The 20,592-nt window shown below is 49.4% G+C and overlaps 1 protein-coding gene across 2 annotated transcripts in view; it reads right to left on the reverse strand.

Moving 5' to 3' along the window:
• Positions 1-20,592, reverse strand: part of ZNF609 (zinc finger protein 609) — a 131,884-nt gene extending 111,292 nt beyond the window's left edge. Inside the window, exons 1-2 of one of the 2 annotated variants that reach the window (XM_032791181.2) lie at positions 20,454-20,592; positions 568-1,434 (exon numbers count right to left, since the gene is read on the reverse strand). In XM_032791181.2, the coding sequence (XP_032647072.1) occupies positions 568-1,314 (747 nt within the window). In that variant the 5' untranslated portion in view covers positions 1,315-1,434; positions 20,454-20,592. Of the gene's footprint in view, positions 1-567; positions 1,435-6,388; positions 6,863-20,453 lie in introns of those variants that run through there. The other variant, XM_032791182.2, reaches the window with a different exon arrangement.

The following is a 20,592-nucleotide window of genomic DNA, read 5'->3' on the forward strand; positions in this document are numbered from 1 at the left end:
TCCCCGCTTGCCGCAAAGTACACCAGACCTTGACTGTCAGTAACAATTCCACACAGGACCAGTGGATGGTAAGATGCTCTTCCCTCATCTCAAACACCTGTGATTCAAAGCTGTGGACTGAGGATCTGGAGAGTTCCATCTCCCAAAGGCTAAGGAAGGACAGTTCTTCACTGTACAGTCCATTTTAAAGAGGCCAGAACTGGCTTTCACCTTTGGCCCACAGAGCCATTTCATGGCCCTATGCATCTTGCTGGCAAGCAGCTTGCCCAAAATACAGCCTATGTTTTGCTATTCCCAGTTCCATCCCGTTACAGCTCACCAGAACCTAGTGTAGCACATGCAGCAAGTCCTGTGCACTCTAGAAGATACTGGAAGCAACTGCCTCCATCTCCTGCTGCTGAAGGGGAGCAGTCTCACTGCTCCTGGCAAAGCATTAGGGGAAGAACATGTACAGAGCACAGCTCCACTGGAATGGGGACCAGACACGGGGCTGCGTAGGCTGCCTGCTCTCCACAGCAATGTCCCTCCACCCCACCCCAGCAGGGTGGCAACTCGCTTGCCTCTTACCTTCTCTGCTTTGACCTTTTTCGGCTGCCGGCACTCACTTTCTCCATCCTCCATCTCCGATTTAACTCCCAAAGGATTGAGCGCAGCTCCCGTGTCAATAGCTATACTCCCGAGCTGCTCAGCTGCAGCAGGTTCTGGCCCTTGGCCCGCATCGTACTGTCCCACCCTCACAGCCAGGGAGAGAGGCTGGAGCACGCTGGGCTCCTTCTCTGATGGAGCCCCCACACCCTCACTCCTTTCCTTCTTGCTCTTGGATGAGCTGCCCTCCTTCTCCTTTTTGGAGCTGGCCACGCTGCGAGATGCTTTAACCGACTTCTCAGTGCCCTTCGGGATGACAGCAGCCACCAGGCTGCCCGAACTGGCGCCATCCCCAGAGCGTCCCTGAACCTCCTTCTTGCCACTGGCCCCCTCGCTAGGAGTGAACAGAGAGGTTCCTGGGGCCGGCTTGCCACTGTCCTTGCCACTCTTGCTCCTTTTGGATTTGGACTTGCCCTCCTTGCCCTGAGGGCCTGGCACCGGAGTTACAAACTTGATGTTATCAGGCAACGTGGCCACAGCGTTGGGCGCCGACAACCCCACCTCTTTGGAGCCCGACATTTCCAATTTCTGCTGGTCCTTCTCCAAGTCAGCGTCCAGGTCAATGATGAGGTTCCCTACTCCAATGTCCCACTCATCTCCACTGTCGTACGTCTCAACAGGGTTCGCATCCACTCCTTTCCCTCCGGAAACTCCGCTGCTCAAGGACATCTTAGAGTTCACAGCCCACCTCAGAGTTCCAGGCTCTTCCCCGTTTCTGGATCCCAAGCAGCAGCTGCAGCTATGTCCTCAGGCCTTCAGTCAGGGTCTGCCCAGGTGACAGCATCATCGCTGAAAGGGATAGCAAGAACAGGTGTTACACGGAGCGGCATGAGGAAGCCTGTTCGAGTGATCTTCCTGGAACAGGCACACACACATCTACACCACTACAGGGGCTCAACAGGTACCTGTGAACCATCACTGTCACATGGAGCCTGAACTCACTCACACACACACACGTTGTCTCTCACTCACACACACCACCAGAGACACAGAGCCTGAACTCTCCCCAGACACAGAGTCTGAATCCATTCCCCCTGCTCCCCCCCCCACACACACACAGCCTGAACTCACCCCCTCTCTTACATACACCCACCACCACCCACCACAGATACATGGAGCCTGAACTCACTCGTCTCCCATCTCTCACACAGACATACGCCCACCAAAGACTGAGGAAGCCTGAATTACACACACACACACACACACACACAGCTGAACTTGCCCTCACACGCTGTCAAACACACTCACTCTCTCGCACACAAACGTACCCCACGACAAACGCAGGGGCCTGTGCTCTATTACCAGCCCACGTGAGCCCATGGGCACAGCTCCCCACATCTACTTTGCTTCACCCCAAAGAAACACTCACATGAACGTACACAATTTCAGACACTGAAGCTGACCGGAGCCTGCTGCCTGTGTGGGGAAAAATCCGCAACACTCCATCCCTCCAACCCCCACCACAGACACTGCCCTGGAAAAGTGACCTGCTATATGAAACTCACCAGCCTGCTCTCTGGTTGCCACAGTCTCATCATACCATCCTGCTGGCCCCTAACAGCCTCAGAAGAGGTCCTAGCACCCTGGCTGTCCCTGTGGAAGCTGCCATCTGGCATCGCTCCCTCAATCGATACAGGCCCCTGCAGGTCAGAGCTCTCAGCTTCAACAAGTCATTACTTACTCGCTCCCTGCTTGCCACTTCCCTCTGAATTACTGAGCACTCCCGGGGACGGAGGCAAACCCTTCTCCTCTGTGCCCCCCAGGGCCAGGGGTGGGGTTTGGGAACCTTGACCAGAGTAGTGCGCTCCACACACACTGTGCAGCATGAGACCAGAGTCACCTACCAGGGAAGTTTAGTGCCCTGGTGGGAATCCGACATCTAGCCTCAGAATGAGCACAGTGTTAAAATCAGGTGAGAGCCATCAGGATCAGCCAGGGGCCAAATGGCAGGGACAAGATTTCTGTCCCCACAGCTCAGAGCTCACCTTTGATCTCCAGTGACAGACCACAGCATGTCAGCTCACTTTAGAGCTCCCACACTCGAAAGCCACCACACAATACCCAGCACAACTGACTGGTCAGAACAGGCCCACGGCCAGAAGAGGCGTGGGCGCTTCCAGGTCAGGACTGAAGGGCATTGGCAGAACTGCAGCAGAGGTAGGGGGAGCTCAGGGCTGGAACAGCAGGGGGACTGCAGGTCAGGACTGAGGGGCATAGGCAGTACTGTGTAGGAGCCAGGACTGAAATCAGGTCTGAGGGGAACTGGCAGCACTGCATGCAGGAAGCTGTCACTGCATATGTCCTCACTGTGCTGCCCCCCAGTCAGATCTAGCATTCTCTCCCTCACCCCTGGAACGCCCTAAAGCCAGGGCCAACACTCAGATCTCTGCACTGCACATTTCCCTGGAAGCAATTGTGTAGCATGGGGGGAAAAAAGCCCCAGAGTCACACAGAAAGTAGCTAGTGGCAAATGCATTACCAGACATAATTAACACAGGAAACAGTGTTCTTCCCAGCAGCCAGACTCTCAGCCCCAGCAAACCCCTCTCCAGGCTCTCCCGAGAAACCCTTGGCCATCACTCTCAATGCAGCTCCTCTCAAGTGCCATTGTCCTCCTCCTCCTGCTGAGCACACGGCCCACAGATCCACAGGATTATTTCTGAGCAACACTCCAAAAGCAGGTGACTTAAAAAAATACATTCTCTTTTAAACCCCAGCAGGCAGGAGCCTGGAAAGCAGCTTCGTGGTGCGTTTTCAGAGAGACAGACACTGTAAAAATGCCAAGGAGTCTTTCATCAGACAGGCTGCAGCAGCCAGACAATTTTCCATCTGCTCCCCACAGCATCCTTGGCTCTGTACACCTAATAATCCACTCTCTGACAGGTCGTTACAGAGATTTTTAACCCCAGGAGCTAGGGGCTAACACGCGAGCTGGAAATGAAAAGCACTGACCTCTTGTTTCAATGGCAGAGAAAGTACAGAATCAGGAGAACGCTGCATGCAGCATTGGAGTCACTAACAGCTTTCAAAAGCCGCCATGTGGGTTCTTGCCTCCCTCTTCCCTTGCCCCAGTCCCCCCACCCCCCAGGTAATCCACTTCCCAGCTTGGAGCATGCACAACAGTCAGCACCCTCATCTCTAATCCACCAGCTGTTCAGATCTACCTGCCTCTCTAGAGCCACTTTCCCGGTCCATCCCTGTCAGACAGTGCCATTTGTGCTTTGTTCCTCCAGCTGAGATCACAAACAGGCTGCTCCCTGCCGGATCAGCTTGGGGGAGGGACGGAGATGTGCAATGATCAATTCACCTCACTCCCCCCAGCCTCCCACTAAAACAAGGAGAAGCTCTTCACATCCAAAGCAGCACAAAACCTCCCTGCCAGCCCCCAGCTCCTGGCCACCACAGGCATCACGTGCAGAGAATCGCCTTTGTACTGCCAGCCCTCAGCAATTTCTTTGTCCAGATGCACAAGGCCAATAATGAGTTTGACTGCCCAAGCTGTTAGACCACAAAGGCCCTTCTTGGAGATGAGATCAGCCCATGGACTGGGGGCACGGTATCCCACCAGGGCACTTCAGAGATAAATACAGTAACAGACCTTTACCCAAAAGCCTCTGTTACTCCCATGAGCAGAAGGCACATGCAGACCAAGGTTTTGCTGGGTGATGATGGCTATGGGGCACTATTGGTGAAATACAGACCAGTCTTCTCATCGAGGTGCTCAATAGTTACCCTACATCAATGGCCTCTTAAACAGTTTGTTTGGACTCCAAGGGACTGCACCTGATTCATGTCCAATAGACCACATAGTAGCTGTCCCCCCTCCTTTTGATACAGAGGTGCAACCTGTAAAAACTATTAGTCCCAGCATGCAAAACTCCATGTTGATGCAAGAGTAAGGCCATGTAACCAAGAGTGTGCATTGCATGCTGGGACTTGTAGTTCATGTAGCCATGTTACAATAAGGACAGCGCATGTACAGCTCCATAAGCCTGTGCTTTGCTCTTAGCCACTATGATGGGATCAGACAGCTTCCTGCTTGATTCATTTCTATGCCCTCTCAACTGTATTTTTAAAGGTAGGAAAAGCAAAGTAACTCCAAGTGCTATTCAGGAAAGGACCCAGCTGAAAGGGAGATGGAGACACCTCCCTCACTGGAGAAAATCTCCCCCGGCATCCAACAGCAGGGATGTTTTAGAGCTACCGTACACAGAATGACTTGACAGCTAAACTAAAGCAGCCCTCTTCATCTCAGCATGATCATTCAGTCCCAATCACACCCCAATTTCTACCCTTCAGGTTCCAACTCAACCTTTGCTGTCAGATGGTAAGTGATTTGGTCCCACTCCAACAGAGCAACCCTTAGATGAAGAGCTGCCAGCTCACTGATGTGGCTTCTCAGCCTAGGAAGAATATCACAGATTCAGAGCGGAGCTGGAATGAACACACATGCACCCCCAGAGGGTCAGGCGCTCAGTGAGACTCACAGCAGCCAAGCAACTAGGAGCCACTGGCCATTTATCTATGGCAGCCTGCAAAAGCTGATGAGCTGGTGCCCAGCAGGGGCAGGTCTGCCCACATGAAAGTGCTCCTTTTCAAACTACACTACCCAAAGCACACTGTCCCCTCTGCCTCACCCATAAGATAGTACTAGTGTAACTGAAGGCAGGACTTGTCCCCTAGCACGGATAAAGAAGAGAAAACCCCTGTAAACAAGACAAAGCAGAGAACTTTAGGGGGCGCTGATCATGTCCACTCCTCACACTGTGCTGGTTGACAACTGAACTAGAGGACACAGGGAATTTCCAGCACACGCATCAGGAGACACTAACACAGCCTGACTCTGTGGACACCTTTACCGACACAGAGAATGCAGCCTGTGCAGACTACATGTCCTGGCTGCAACACACGCTCTGCGGTAGAGCAAGCGGTGCATACCAGGACCCGTACTCATCGCAGGCTGCCCCTCCATACTCAGGAAGACTCTCATTACAACTTGATTACTGATGCCCATTATGCACAGCCCTCTGGTTCTTGGCAAGTTGCCCCCATTAGGTGCCCATCAGAAACTCTGCCTCTTCTGGGAGAAGGATAAGAGACAAAGAAATCACAGAAACACAGAAAACAGTGAAGGGACTTATGCAGCCACAGCTAGTGTTCCCCTCACCTCCTCCCATTGCAGGCTTGGTCCCTTCACAACAGAAAAGGCATGCGGTCACCTGTGAGGCTGGAAACCTGCCAACAAGACATTTTGAGAGAGGGCCTGGAGCAGAGGTTCTTCAGGGAGACAGTTATCCACTGGGGAATGCTGCACACACACAGTATCAGACATGAATAATTCAGCTCCATTTGGTGCTGGAACCTCCACAATCCACATCTATGCACTGGGAAGGAGCCAACGCATTAGAGACAAACCGGAAAGTTCACTTTCTGAGCTAACAACCACTAGCAAACACACCTAGAGAAAGCTATTCAAACAGACAGGGAGCATTTCAAATGCACCAGCACCAGGCAGAGACCTAGGAAACCACATTTGCCAGGGCTCTTTGTGCTGGAACACACCCCCAATGGATCCTCTGTAAACCCAAGGAGCCTGCATTCCTTCTGAGCTGTTGTAGTGGAGTAAGAGGCAGAAAAACCTAAACAGGGAAGGATTTAACGCCCAAGGGTGACAAAAACCAGAAGCAAGCTATTCCGTTGGCAGCAAGTCAGCCAGCCCACACATAAAGAGACTGTCTCCTACCCATGTGCTCGAATCTGCAGCACTCCGGGATTAGCCTCTGGAGGCTTCCAGACATGACTGACTGCAATTTTCACCCTGATTAACTTTCAGGAATGCCCGCAACAAGGAACAGCAAAGACGACGGGAAATCTCCTGTGCGAGGTGTTTCCTCTGGCCAGACGGCTGCCACTCTACAGCAGACCAAAGCAGAGGAGAGTTTCAAATAACAGCTCGCCCTCACTGGACGAAGTCCAAGACAGCAAATGCACCCATCTGTCCAAGAGCAGCCCCCAATGATAGGAGTGGGAGGCAATCCCAGCACCGGTTGGAGGGAGGAGTGGAATCAGAAGAGCAAAGTCTCAGTCAGAACAAAGTAGGAACTGCTGCTCGCTGCACGGAACAACTATCCACCCCATCCAGCCCCACGAGTGCCCAGTTTTCCAAGTGGGACAATGCAGAAATGCGAGAGGATGCTGTACTGCAGGCCCTTTCTCCCGCCATCTAGTGCTGGCAGCCAGCCTACAGCTTTCCCCATATGTTGCCTCCACACAAGATCCTTTTTTGTTTCCTTTTACGACTAAAGAAACTCAAGAGGGGACTCGCCTTCCTTTCCAGAGCTGCAGTGCCAGCTCTCTGCTCTCGACTCCTAATGCTACCTCTGTAATCCCCTAGCCTGGCTTGTTTGGGTTGGATTTTTTTTTAAGTAACTCCCATGTCGTTTTTGTAGGTTTCTTTTTAAGATGTTCCTTTCTCCCCGCCCCCTCTCTCTAGGATGAAAAAAATGTTGAACAAGAGCCAGCTGGCATGCACAAGAGGAGACTGAGAAATCTGCACAAAGGAGCTTCCTCACTCACTTGCTGCTTTCAGATCAAGCACAGTGCAGGGGAGAGAGTTCTGCTCTCCCCCACACATCAGTCCAGCTGAAGCAGACAAAGGAGATTTACCATGACACCCCTGCGAGCTGCCACCCAACTGGTGTAGTTTTCCTGTATCGCATTCACACAGTGGGTGTCCAAGACATTCCAAAACACAGTGAAGTCCAGGTTTCAAAACACGCTGTTAACTCTGGAATTAAGCACGGTTTGAAGGGGAAGCTAACGTCACTTGCTTTTTCTCAAAAGACATGGGGCCACCAAAGTTTGCCCAATCAAGGGCCATGCTGGCAACCTGCCAGGAGTAAGAAGGCTGAACCCACTTTGAATAAAATGGAGCCACCTTCCTCTTTTAATATGGAGGTGCACCTCCATGAAAACTACAGCTCCCAGCATGCAATGCAGCCGGATCCTTTGGCTGGAAGTAGAACAATGCATGCTAGAACCTGTCGTTTCCATCGGCTGCACCTTTGGATTAGAAGAGGAATCTGACCTTGGATGGCATCTGGATCATAAGCCATTCTTGGGTCTGCTTTGTAACACACGGCGATCCTGGAATGAAAGGCACTATAGAAGTGCAGAATATGGCAATACTGTCTCCCTCCACCTCTGGTTATAATCAGCCCTTTGACAAGGAGCAGCAGATAACTGGAAGCAATTGGAGGTGTTGGGGGAGATAAAGACCAGCACAGTCACTCTGAGAAAACCTTGTCTGCATATGGATCACTAGGCTGCTTTGGGGAGGAAACCACAGCCAAGTCCACAGTGATGTCAGCTGGAAGTTTTAATTTACAGCTCCCTTGAACATCAACTAGTGTTTTACATAAAAAAAATTAATTCAACTTTCAGCTGAGAAATTCAGCATCAAGTCAGAAAATGCAGAATTAAGGTTAAAAATTCAACCTTGAGTCTGCCTCCCAGGCTTATAACTTTCAAATATGGCCTTTCCTGACAGCCACATTCCATTACATCCATACAAAGAGGAATTTCCTATTAAACACCAAATACAGTAACATACAGTCATTTCAGAACCAGTCCGGTCTAAACTTCAGAAAAAGCTTAGTCAGATTATGTAAAAACTCTGTGCTCGTTTTTATTAGTTTATTTAACTCCAATGTCAAACAGACATTGGGGAGAGAAAAAACAACAAGGAGTTCTTGTGGCACCTTAGAGACTAACACATTTATTTGAGCTATAACCCACTTCATCAGATGCATGGAGTGGAAAATACAGTAGGCAGACTCTCGTGCTTAAAGATTGCAACACACATCTCCACCCCTCTCATCCCTTCAGTTGAGGACCAAGAACTCCCAATACATAACCCCCAAGAAATCCTCCAGCAAAACCAAGGAAGACCCATCTTGACATTGTTGATATTTCTGAAGTAAGAACTAAAGCAGGAGTTAAAAGTCCACACATAGAATCATAGAATATCAGGGTTGGAAGGGACCTCAGGAGGTCATCTAGTCCCACCCCCTGCTCAAAGCAGGACCAATCCCCAACTAAATCATCCCAGCCAGGGCTTTGTCAAGCCTGATCTTAAAAACCCCTAAGGAAGGAGATTCCACCACCTCCCTAGGTAACCCATTCCAGTACTTCACTACTCTCTGAGTGAAAGTTTTTCCTAATATCCAACCTAAACCTCCCCCACTGCAACTCGAGACCATTACTCCTTGTTCTGTCAACCATCCTTTTCTTTTAACCATCAGCAAGTCACTCAATGTTGCTTTTAACTGGAGTTCATGGCACAGAATTTCCTTTAAAACAGTTGCTACTGGATTTATAGCTCTTTAGATTTGCAATTATTTGGCTCTGATTTCACCTAAGCCCTGGAATTTTTGACCAAAGCCTACTGTGTAGGGAACAAAATATACCTCTTCAGCCTTATCTGGCAATTTGTGTGGCAGAAGACCAGAGTTTTGCATCTCAAATGTATTTAACACCTAGCTCAAGTTCTTTTAACTACTTGGCACTAACTAAATTCATTCTCCAGCAGAATTTATGCTAATATTGACACAACTGAACAAGAAACATCCTCACACATGATATTTAGATTTAATCAATTTTACGGCAGCTGTTCCAACTAAGCAGGCATCAAATATTGTATTAATTATATTATATACTTTATACCTATACAACACCACCTCAGTAGCCTGTAGGGTGGAGGATAACAGCCAAACAGTATAAAGAACAACACTGGGGCAAACATCTGCTCGTAATAAAAGCATCATAAGCTCCAATATCCACAAAGAGGGGCATCCATTTAAAATATCATGTCTGAAAAGTGTTAGTCTTTAAGGTGCCACCAGACTCCTCATTGCAAAACAGATTATCTGAAGGAAAACAAAGGGTTGAGCCACACTGGTTAGATTTGACCCTATGGCTCCCAAGAAGTGGAAGGGGAATATTTCAAATCCTGTGTTTAGGAGGCCACTAAGCTACACTCTCCAGGAGAGCCTAAAAACTCCATCTCTACCCTTGGGAACATCTCATTTTCCTTCTAAATCAGTTTTCAGCTGAAGGAAGTGCTTCTTCCAAATACTGCCCCCTCTCTATGCTCCCCCCTCTCACTCCTTCCCAAGATTCCCTGCTCCCCTTATAGTTCTAGAGAAGGCAGCAGAGCAAAGAAGGATGTGCCCATTTGCTCACTGCTCCTCCAAGCTGTGGAGATAGCTAACAGCATCTCTCTGGCACTTTCCATTTCCAAAATGCTGTTCAAAGTCTACCTGCTTACTGCCTGCAGACTGCCCCACACTGGTAAATACTGTCATCAGTTTAAAGCTAGGAAGACATGCACACATAGAAGTTAAGTGACATGCCGTTTGTCACACTGTAAGTTAGCATCAACACCAAGTTAGGCGTGGACTGCTGGGCCCACGCCTAACCCAATCCAGAGTGCCTCCAAAGCAACCCCAAACTCCAGGCAGTTCACTGGCCCTAGCGTCAGGGGAGATACAAGAGACGGTCCACCCTTCACCTTGTGCAATGCAGGGTGGGATTTTGGGGAACCTCATGTTGCTGCAACACTGACTCTATCCATGGCAAGACAACTGGTCCTTTCCTGTTGTGATGTGACCTGTGCTTCCCATGTGCAGATACCCAAGCCAACAAACAAGACACCTAGTGTCAGTTTAGCATTAATCTAGAGGGCCAAGGGTATGACTGCAACCAAGGTCAGTAGGTACTGTATTAATAGCTCCCTTTTGCAGTGGGAAAGCCACACAGGCTAACCAGCACTGTGAGCTAGCGGTGGATCCGGCAGACCTAGTACACAGGAGAGCTGTGATCTAACTCCAGTCACTAGTCTGTCACCCTGGAAAAGTCACTTCCCTTCTCAGGCCTTAGTTCTCCTGCCTGTCAAACAGAGATGAGTGATAGCTCTCAACCTCAACGAAGCTAAAACCCAAACTTCCCCTGCCCCCACAACCCCCTGCAATGCCTCTAAGCCAGGCCTGCACAACTCGTAACACGTTACCTCAAAGAAAACAGCTGGAGGCCGAAACCTCCCGGCCCCGCAGAAACACCCCGCCCCAGGGCCACCCAGCCCTGCAGAAACAAACCCTCCTTCCCCAGCGCCGCCGCACCAAAACAGCTGTGGGCCAAAAAGGAAGGTTGGGGGTGGGGAGGTGATACTTTATTTTAAATCAACCTGGGGCTCCCAGCTGAAGAGGTGGCTGGGAGCCCTCAGGGTCAAATTAAAGGGCCTGGGGTTCCGGGGGCTGGAGGAACCCAGCAGGGCCAGCTCTAGGTTTTCTGCTGCCCCAAGCAAAAAAAAATTTGGCTGCCCCCTGCCCCAGTCCTGGGCTCCCCCCTGCTGCCCCAGTCCTGGGCTCTCCCCCCACCGACCCACACCCCCTGCCTCCCCAGCGCTGGGCTTCCCCCTTTCCTCCCCATCAGTGCCCTCCCCCCACCCCGCTGCTCCCCTAGCCCTGGGCTCCCCCCCACACCTCCTGCCGCCCCAGCCCTGGGTCACTGGTAACACTCCCAGGGTGGGTCATTGAGCAGGAATTTTGGATGTGCACAAAACACAGACAGTATTGGTTCCCATATGGTTACAGAGCTGCAGTAAAGTGGAACAATTTTCAGCTTGTGTGATTGGAGGATATCTGGATGCATATTATAAGACTGTCCTCCATAAATGAGGAAAAGTTGAGGTGCTTTTATTATTCTTTTGTTCCACTCTCTCTTTCTATGGGGAATTTGCCAATGCAATATCACTGTCTTCCTCTTAAACAAACAAAAAGGCAATGGCTGTTGAAAACAGCAATTCCAGTCCTAATAAGCATTTCTTGCTCAATTTTATCCTACTTTTTCTACAGCAAGTTACAGTGGATCAGTATATTTGATTTGGGAGAAATGAAGTAACAGCTGCCCAAACTGAGCTTGAGCTTGAGCACTCCTGAATTTTGAGGTGTTCAAATCTGGAAGGCAGGTGCTGCGGGCAGCGCAGAGCCCTTTGATTCCCTGCCGCAGCTGGGATTTAAAGGGCTCTGCGCTCCCCGCGGCTGCAGGCAGCCCAGCGCCCTCTGACTCCCGGCCGCGGCCAGGATTCAAAGGGCCCTGGGCTGCCTGCAGAGCGCCATGTGCGGGGGATTTAGAATCCTCCCGCAGGCCGCACAGTGAGGTTCCGCGGGCCACATGTTGTGCGGGCCTGCTCTAGGCCTTAGCTCAAACAAAGAAACCCCACAGAGAAACCCAATGACCATGGAGAAAGAGGTTTTCAGGGTGCAGAACTACTGAGTCAGTTTCCTTCCCACAGGGCTTGGTTCTTAAATCCAACACCCAACCCACACTATGAACTTTTACCATGGCTGTACTCTAAATATTGTGTCTGCACACCTGATTGCTAACACCTTGTCAGTCATCATGGCAGCCCTAGCCAGAGCCTAGGCTGTTAACTCTGTTTTTCCATGTAGACCAGTGTCCTCTCACCATGCCTGTCCTCTGTACCTCATTTGGCTGGTCCTCCTTTCTAACAAAGAGAACCAGGAAAATACCCCCAAGTGCACTGCCCACATGCTGCTCTGCGTGGCGGCCCTCCGAGCACTCTACCCCCACGCAAGTACAATGGGGCTGCCCAGAGGTTCTCAACTTTTTTCCTGAGCTCCCCCAGCCCCAACACGCTATAAACATTTCATGGCCCACTTGTGCCACAACAACTGGTTTTCTACGTATCCAATAGATGAAAAGTCAGGTTCAGTGCTAGGGGATAAGAAACAGGGCAACTGCCCAGAGCCCCATGCTACAAGGGGCTCCACAAAGCTAAGTTGCTCAAGCTCTGGCTTTCTGTCTCGGGCGGTGGGGCTCGGGCTTCAGCTTTCTGCCCTGGGCCTCAGCAAGTCTAATGTCAGCCCTGCTCCCTGGTTTATTCTGGCGGACGCCCTGAAAGCTGCTCGCAGCAAGGGAGCCCTGGATCCCTGGCTGAGAACCACTGGGATAGCCCCTGGGGTACTTTATGTGCGCCCCACCCCAGGTACTCTATCCTCTGCCCAACCACAATGGGATGGCTGCCCAGGTTTTCCCAACACACACTGATAGAAGCAGAGTTATAGAGCGTGGTAGGTGCAGACACACACATACAGCTATGATGGCATAAAAGCTGCTATGTGAACACAAACTAGGCAATGTTAACGTGTAACCAGTTACAGTGACTGACTCTATACTAGAAAAGTATCCATATTACCATAAGTGCCAGCAATAGTGCAGATGCACTAGTGTAGACAGGGTTCAGGCATTGTACTATGGTGTCATGAAAACCTGCTCGCTAAGCTGTCTGTAACATATTTTTAGCTCAAATGTCCTCTACCCTGGTTACAAAGCCACTGTTAAGAGCTGCATTATGGACTCAGCCTGAACGACACCTAAAAAACAAGCCAAATTTGGGCAAATTCACTCAGCTGGCACCAGGCAGTTGTGTATCAGTGACGTTTTTGATAGGCACATATGGGACAAGACTTGCTTTTCATTCTCTCACACAGACAGAATGTCTGTTAGAAAAACTGAGCTGGTGTAACTACACTGATTAAAAATCAATCTAGTTGTACTGTATGAAAGAGTCACCAGCCAATGAGAAAGGGAAGTGTGAAAAATGGGATAAGAGGGGAACCCCATAATCCCAAGCAAGTGGATAGGGGAAACAAAAGCTCCAGAGAGACAATAGAAGGCCACATGAAGCCAGTGGGCACAAGTGACGGTGCTAAAGCTGGCAACGTACTGGGAGAAAGAGCACTTCAGGTTTTCCCTGCTCATCTAATGCCATCAAGACATCTGGACAAACAAATACCATAATTTAAGGATTCACACACTTTACAGTTTAACTTTGCCCTGGCTGGTATTGGAGCAGGGAGGGGACGAACTGGGTGTAACCAAACAGGCTCTTCCCACCTTTAATTTATGGGATTTTTCAGGCAAATAGCAAGATTACCATGAAAAACCAGTCTTGTCAGCTCCAGTCGCCTTGGCAAGATCTCGGGCTTGCTTCAAGCTGGCTGTGCTCTGAGATTCTAGTTCAGCTCCTGCTGCCTGAGGGAGAGGAGGGGGAACGAAGACAGAAGGGGTGGGGGAGGTGGATCTGGACAGTGATTATAATAGCTGCAGTAATTAGAGTGTTTCCAAGTGGCTAGTGGAGTTGTTCCCTAAGCAGATGACTCCAGCGGGGGTGGGGGAAGTGAGGGCCAAGGATAAAGAAAGCATGCCTCAGTGAGCCCCATTCAGGGAGAAAGCAGCCTGGAGTCAGCACTGGCGCTCACAACACCGACTGACGGGAAGGAAAACATGACAGGAAGTTTGTTTCTAACGTCAAAAGCTCATCACCAAATTCAGGGAAAATAACTGGACTGATCGAAATGAGTCATGTGACAGGCAAAGCAATGGCTTCCAGCCATGATTCTGCTTTGATCCCAACATCCGGGAGTCAAGTAGCACAGGCCAGGTACAGTGCCGCAAAAAGAGCCCCAGACTGCCCTGGGAGTGACCTCTTCACTGCCCTGATGGCCTGCCCCTCCCAATAGGTCACAGGATTGCCTGTCTGTCTTGCTCGCAGGCCTTTCAATCTAGCAGACGCAGAATTCTAGGCCTCCTTAGGGAGACCAAAAATGCACAGCACTGGCAACTTCAAATGCTTTAGCAGAACAGGAAAATGTCTCCGATTCCAAAAATGAAAGGGCTGCCACTTCATCTATTAATGCCCTTAATTCCCTCATTCAATAACCAAATAGAGCACCTTGGCTAAAGCTAGCAAGGGCTTCATCTGCAGGAGTAGAATGTATATTACCTGCACTCATGATCTCTCTTGCTGTCAAGCGTCAGCCCAGGAGCAGTTTGGGAGAAGCCAGTCAGACTGCAAGGCAAGGTCTACGGACATGCAGGAACAAATCTGAGTGCAGGGAATACTAGACGACAAAACCCCTTCCGCAATTTTTTTAGGAAGGGATAATAAATAGGTGTATTTTATAGATTAATAAAACACATTTGAAAACCCATGATATACATCAGACCCTGGCTAATTCACACTAATGACCCATTGAAAATTACACAATTTTGTGAATTAGCAAGTACATAAAGGAATACAATGAAAAGCAAGAATAATGCATTGAAATGAACTTTGTTCATTTATTTTGTTAGCTGTAGTTCCATTTTAATTACTCGTGGTGATACTGCAAATGCTAGGAAAGGTTCTATGTTAGGTTTTGCAAAAATAATGAAATCTTGCTAACAAGAAATCTCATTACAGCATTTGCTACTAAATCTTTGGGGAGAGACCAACAATTCTTGTGCAGATTAGCAAAGTTCTACTCTACAGCAGTATTCACAGTAGCACTATGTAATGCCCCATTTTCATTCATCTGAAAGTTCGCAAAGGACTGTTCTTGTGAGACTAAAACTGCCAATTCTTTTTGTCTCATCACAGAAATAAGATTCTAAGGTAGTTTTGCATAAAATCCTTCCATAGTCCTAAATTAACAGAGCAGGATAATATCTCATTTTTAAAAACAAAAAAGATAAAACACATTACACAAACTCATGTGGCACAGGTGGTCAGTTTTCAGTAAGAATCACATCGCTGTGTGCACACAAAGACAAAATAACTAAATTACAAAGTCAGAGGTAACAAAAGCACTGTATAAAAAGTTTCCAGCCACTTAACAGCACAGGTATATTGCCCCAGATAGAAGTAATGTACACCGGGGTTGTATTTAACATCTGATGTTGCAAAATCATTTCACATCTGCTGCTGTGTGCAGGGAAGGCAGAAAGAGAGTCCTTTGCAGTTGCTCCCCCCCAAAAAAAGAAGGAAATAAAATGCAAAAAACTTACCAATTTAAAACACAGAAGTCAAGATTCTCAGGCATGAACCTTGACTCATTCACAAACACTATTTTCAACTATTGCTTAGACTTGGGTGCAGAACTCAATATATAGTACATGCATGCAGCTGAGTTAACTTTGCTTTTGGCAACTGAACTTCCTGGCTTCTTTGCGTTCAGATCTGAAACCTTAACACTGCTTTAGGTTTTGCAATGTGTACTCCTTTCTAGACATGCAAGCAGCATGATACTTAGATATCTACATTAAATGTGCATAAACGTATCAGTAAAACAGGAAGGCTATACATTACAACGATGGCCTGGTGGTAAAGGCACAAGAGTGGGAGCCAGGGCTCCTGACCCTGCGTGCATCTGTGAGAATAAGAGGAGAGCAGTAGATGGGAACTTGGCTGCATTTGTAGGAATAAGCTCTTAGGGGTACTAAACATGGAAGCGGAGGAACGGATCAAAGGTTTGGAAAACATAGGTCCATATCTTCTAGTGAATCCCCAAAGAGATGCCTGAAATCTCCCCTTGACCTGGGAGTTCCCATGTTATCTACAAATTTATAAAGGAAACACTGATCAGCTAAACTAGGGACAACAGCCACACAAAGATTTTCTGTGTAAGGATTTCAGTGGAATACACTCCACTGCAGCCAAGCATTCACCTTGCTCTGCCGCAGGCCTCTGGCACCACTGCTCCGCAAGTCAGCCAAAGCGGGTGTTTCTGTGTGTACAAGCAACTGCTCCCAGCGAAACCCTCACCAGCAGGCCTCACCTCCCTTTGTTACTGAACAGGCATGTGATCTGCGCAGTGTAAACATGTGCCCACAATTTTCTCTGGGCAGGGCTGTTTCTAATGCCAGATAATCCAATCACAATGAGGACGAGGGCATAAAAGCCTTAAAGGACGCAACTGTGCACACACTTCATGTGTTGCATCCCAGAAACAGTGCACCTGGAACCATAAATATCATTCTATTTACATAACATTCGGTAGCAGAGAGACAAAGAGACTTAATACAGTGTATTTAATATTCCTATTACACTAGTGCCCAGAGGCCCCAATCAGCATCAGAGACCCATTGTGCTAGGCACTGTGCAAACACACAATGAGACACAGTTCCTGCCCTGAAGAATTTACAGAAATCCTGGCTCAAGTCTGCCAAAGTGCAAGGTCAAAAGAGACATAAATTGGCTCAACTCTGTCTGGTTCCCTGATGAACATTTGCTCAGAAGCATAATGGGCAACACAAAGCCAATGAACGCTGGGTGCGTATCACAGTTACACATGCCAGCTGAACCCAAAACACACAACTACAGCCTCAGATCACCCCAGGAGACCTGTCTCCACTATACACACAGGGAAAGAATCCCATTCTTAGCTGTCACACCTGTATCACTCATCAATGAGTAACACAATATATGACTCCACACCAGCCCAACAAGAGAGCTCAGTTATTGCAGGGTTGCCCATAAGTATGTACTGCCTCAGTGGTAGGTTTTCAGGAGGGAGGGGGTACTTAAAGGGAAAACAGCACTGCAGCATGTAGAAATTTTGGTCAAAAGCAACTTGGACACTGCAAGCATATTCTTGGGCAAAATTAAATTTGACCTATCTCAACAGCGTCCCATTAAAATTTCCAGTGTACTGGTTGCACAGCATACTCCAATATGTTGCTATCACCCCTCATCCTAAAGAGAGATGCACAGAGAGAGAATAAATCAGATTCTTAATGAACACTGGCCCTTACCTCTCAAAGTTCATTTATTGCATTTACTTTGTAGCCTGCCTGGTGCCTCTCACGCAGTGGGATTTCTTAGGCTAGACTACTGGCTGTTTATACTTCATTACTAGCTATTTCTGCCTATTCTCTCGTAAAAGAACTTATTTTGAGGTAGATTAATGATTGAAGAACAATAAATACATCGAAGACAGAGTGGGTTTCTCCCAGGAGCCAGGAAGTATAGGAAAATGAGTGCATCACACACATCTAATATTCAGGCTGAGAGAAGGGTGAGGGGACCCCATGATTCCACTAGAGGAGGAGCGGTTCCTTTTGCTATATTCACAACTGTTACTGCCCTTGCTGGGACATTAATCCAAACAGCAGCACAGGCTCCATCCCATGACACCACCTGCAAAGAGCAATGTTTATTTCCTAAATGAATGGAAGAGCAATACGAAGGTGCACATGTGTAAGATAGACAGGTCTATGCATGCTCATACATATAGCATGTAAGACTGAATAAGGAGCAGTTCAAATAACAGTCACATAAAGATGTGTATCCAAGACACAAACAAACAACAGAAAATATCCAGCTTGGGATATTCCCAATGTGTCCTGGCTAAACTCCAGTTAAGGTCATTACAGCCCGTCTGCTGATTTCCTCTGGTGGTTTTAACTGATGCAGCATTCTTGTCCTAAACTGTTGGAAAGCAATGTTGTGCAATCCTAAACAGCTGTCATTTTCCACCTCAGAGGTGGCAGTATTTCAAGGGTGTACATGGGTCACTTCCCACATCTTATACCCAACCACAAAGATTTTGGGAGGCAAATGAATGTCTGAGGATGGAAGGGGGGAGAAAATGTTGAAGCATTACTTTTATGAATATGCTCTCATTCCGAAGCAGGTAACATTTTGCTTGTAAATCACACTATAAGGAAGCTAATCAATAAATAAGGGGATTGGATTTTCCAAGCACTGTGAGCCAACAAAGAGAACACGCAGAATAACCCTGTGCCAGAGTCACTGCACAGAGCATGGAAACAGGTTTACGTAAATATATCCAGACAGGCAAGACTACGGAAAGGAATCTCCTGTTCCCCACAGTGCTCTGTTCCCATTGCAGGGCTGGCCACACAATGGCCAGCTGTGCAGAGCAGATGATTCAGCACAGGAGCTGGCATCCTTACTCTTCGCAGGGGGCGGGGGGAGAGAAATGTGCCCATGAGATGTTCATTGTCCCTTGCAAAAAAAAAAAAAAAAATCTGTGTACAACCTCCCAACCAGTGGCAATGGCCTGCCTGGTACGGTGACAAAATGGCTTGCTAGGAGGCTCCCCAGACGGAGCAGAGCCAAGTCTCACAGACAATACTTGAACCCGTGACCTTCCCTGTGTATACAATGGGCAGGCAAGAGAGAGCAGCTTTATCTCTGGAGCAGCAGTTCTCACCCCTCTGCTTCATTCAGATAAAATCAGACCAACTACTGTGGGCTCCCAGCACAGCCAGTTTGTGCCTCACCACAGCCCAAACTGGTGTCACCCACAGACATTTGCCATTTCTCCTGCAATCAAGGAATGAAAATAACCCCCACTTGTGGAGCCGGCCACAGAGCAGCCGAGATAAACCTTGCACAGGTTACATCCCAATCCCAACTCAAGAGAGAAGACAACTGAAGTCAAACAGATTCATTCTCTCAGTCCAATTCTAGGCACCTACCACTCACAGCATTCCCCTGCCCCCTTCCAGATGGAGGCCATACAGGGCAAGCTGATCCTGTAGCACAGCAGGAGGGGGCAGGCTTCAGAACAACAGCACCAGGGCTCCAAGGATAGATACTAGCACTTCTCTGAACAGCCTAGCAGAGACAGCAGAGAATCAAGGAACGCAGTCAAATCTGCCTTTAATTAAGGTGATCTGCAGTACCTTGCCTAGGATTGTGACCCATAGATGCCACTGCCTCTGGCGCCCATGAGAAACAGTGTTTGGAGAGGCAAGATTTCTTCCCACATTGACTGTTTGCATTTCAGTGAAAAGTCTCTTGGAGGATTTAATTCTCTGTGATCTGTGCTGAGAAAATCCCCCAGAAGGGCTCTGTCCTTTTCCCCTCTGCAAGCCAAACGCTGGGGACATGAAACTGCTGTGGGCTGCTGCCTGTCTCTCTCGCACACACCCCTACAACACACACACGGGTCAGATGTTACTCCTCCTCGTCAGGCACAGGCCCAAAGGGAGTGAAGGAAATCAGTCATCAGAAAGCACAGTGATCGAACTCACATTGCAAATAAAGGAAATGGAGAAAGCCACGGTGCCAGCACAATGCCCGGAGGCTAGGAAGGAGACTGCCAGGAGGCAGCCTGGCACAGGACACCACAAACCTCCCCAACGGACACTTCACTTGTTTCCCCAAGTTCTTAATTCCTGGCAGCGTGAGGATTGAGGTGAAGGACACGGAGGAGGACGGGAACACTAACTCTGCTGAGGCCTGAGTGTTGAGATTTGAGATCACTCTTCCAACCAATCTGCCACTTGTGTCTGCCCTTTACCCTCATCCCTTCCCCACCTAGTTTCCTTAAACCACCTGCTCCAGCACCCTGTCCCGCCCAAGCAACCACATACCTAACACTTGGTGCTTAACATCCCATGCCCCATATCCAGCCAGGACACAGCACGGAGCATCTATCTATCGAAAGATCTGTCCTTGTGCCACCTCCCTGTTTGCCCTGGCCCTGCCCCCCACCCCCTTCCCCATCTTGGCACTAACCCTGCCCCACGGCACCCACCTGTGTGACCCCTCAGACCCTAGCATCCCCTTACACTCCCCTGACAAGCACACCCCTGTGATCCCGCAGGCCCTGCTGCCCCCAGCCCAGCCACCAACACACTGAGCCCTGCAAGCAACAACACACACAAGGGAGAGAGATCCTAAGCGCTCTCTGCCCCCCGCCCACCGCTTCCAGGAGGGCATATTCCGGGGGGCAGGGAAAGGCTCCCCCCACCGACTCATCGGGAGAGGAAGTCACGCTCCCGGGCCGCCCCCCCTCCCCCCGACTCACCGGGGGGGGGAAAGGGTCACGCTCCCGGGCCGCCCCCCCTCCCACCGACTCACCGGGGGGGGAAGGGGTCACGCTCCGGAAGCCCCTCCCCCCGCCAGGCCCCGCGGCCGATCCCGGACTCACCCGGCTGCAGTCCCGTCCCGTCCCGGGCGCTCCACTAAGTCTCCTCCATGGAGCCCCCGGGCTCCCAGCGCCGCCGGCTACGGGCCCGGGGCCGCCGCCATCCCGCCGCGCCTTGCCGCGCTCAGTGCAGGCCGCTCCG

The sequence above is a fragment of the Chelonoidis abingdonii genome, chromosome 9 (assembly GCF_003597395.2).
Source record: "Chelonoidis abingdonii isolate Lonesome George chromosome 9, CheloAbing_2.0, whole genome shotgun sequence".
NCBI classification, from domain to species: Eukaryota; Metazoa; Chordata; order Testudines; family Testudinidae; genus Chelonoidis; species Chelonoidis abingdonii.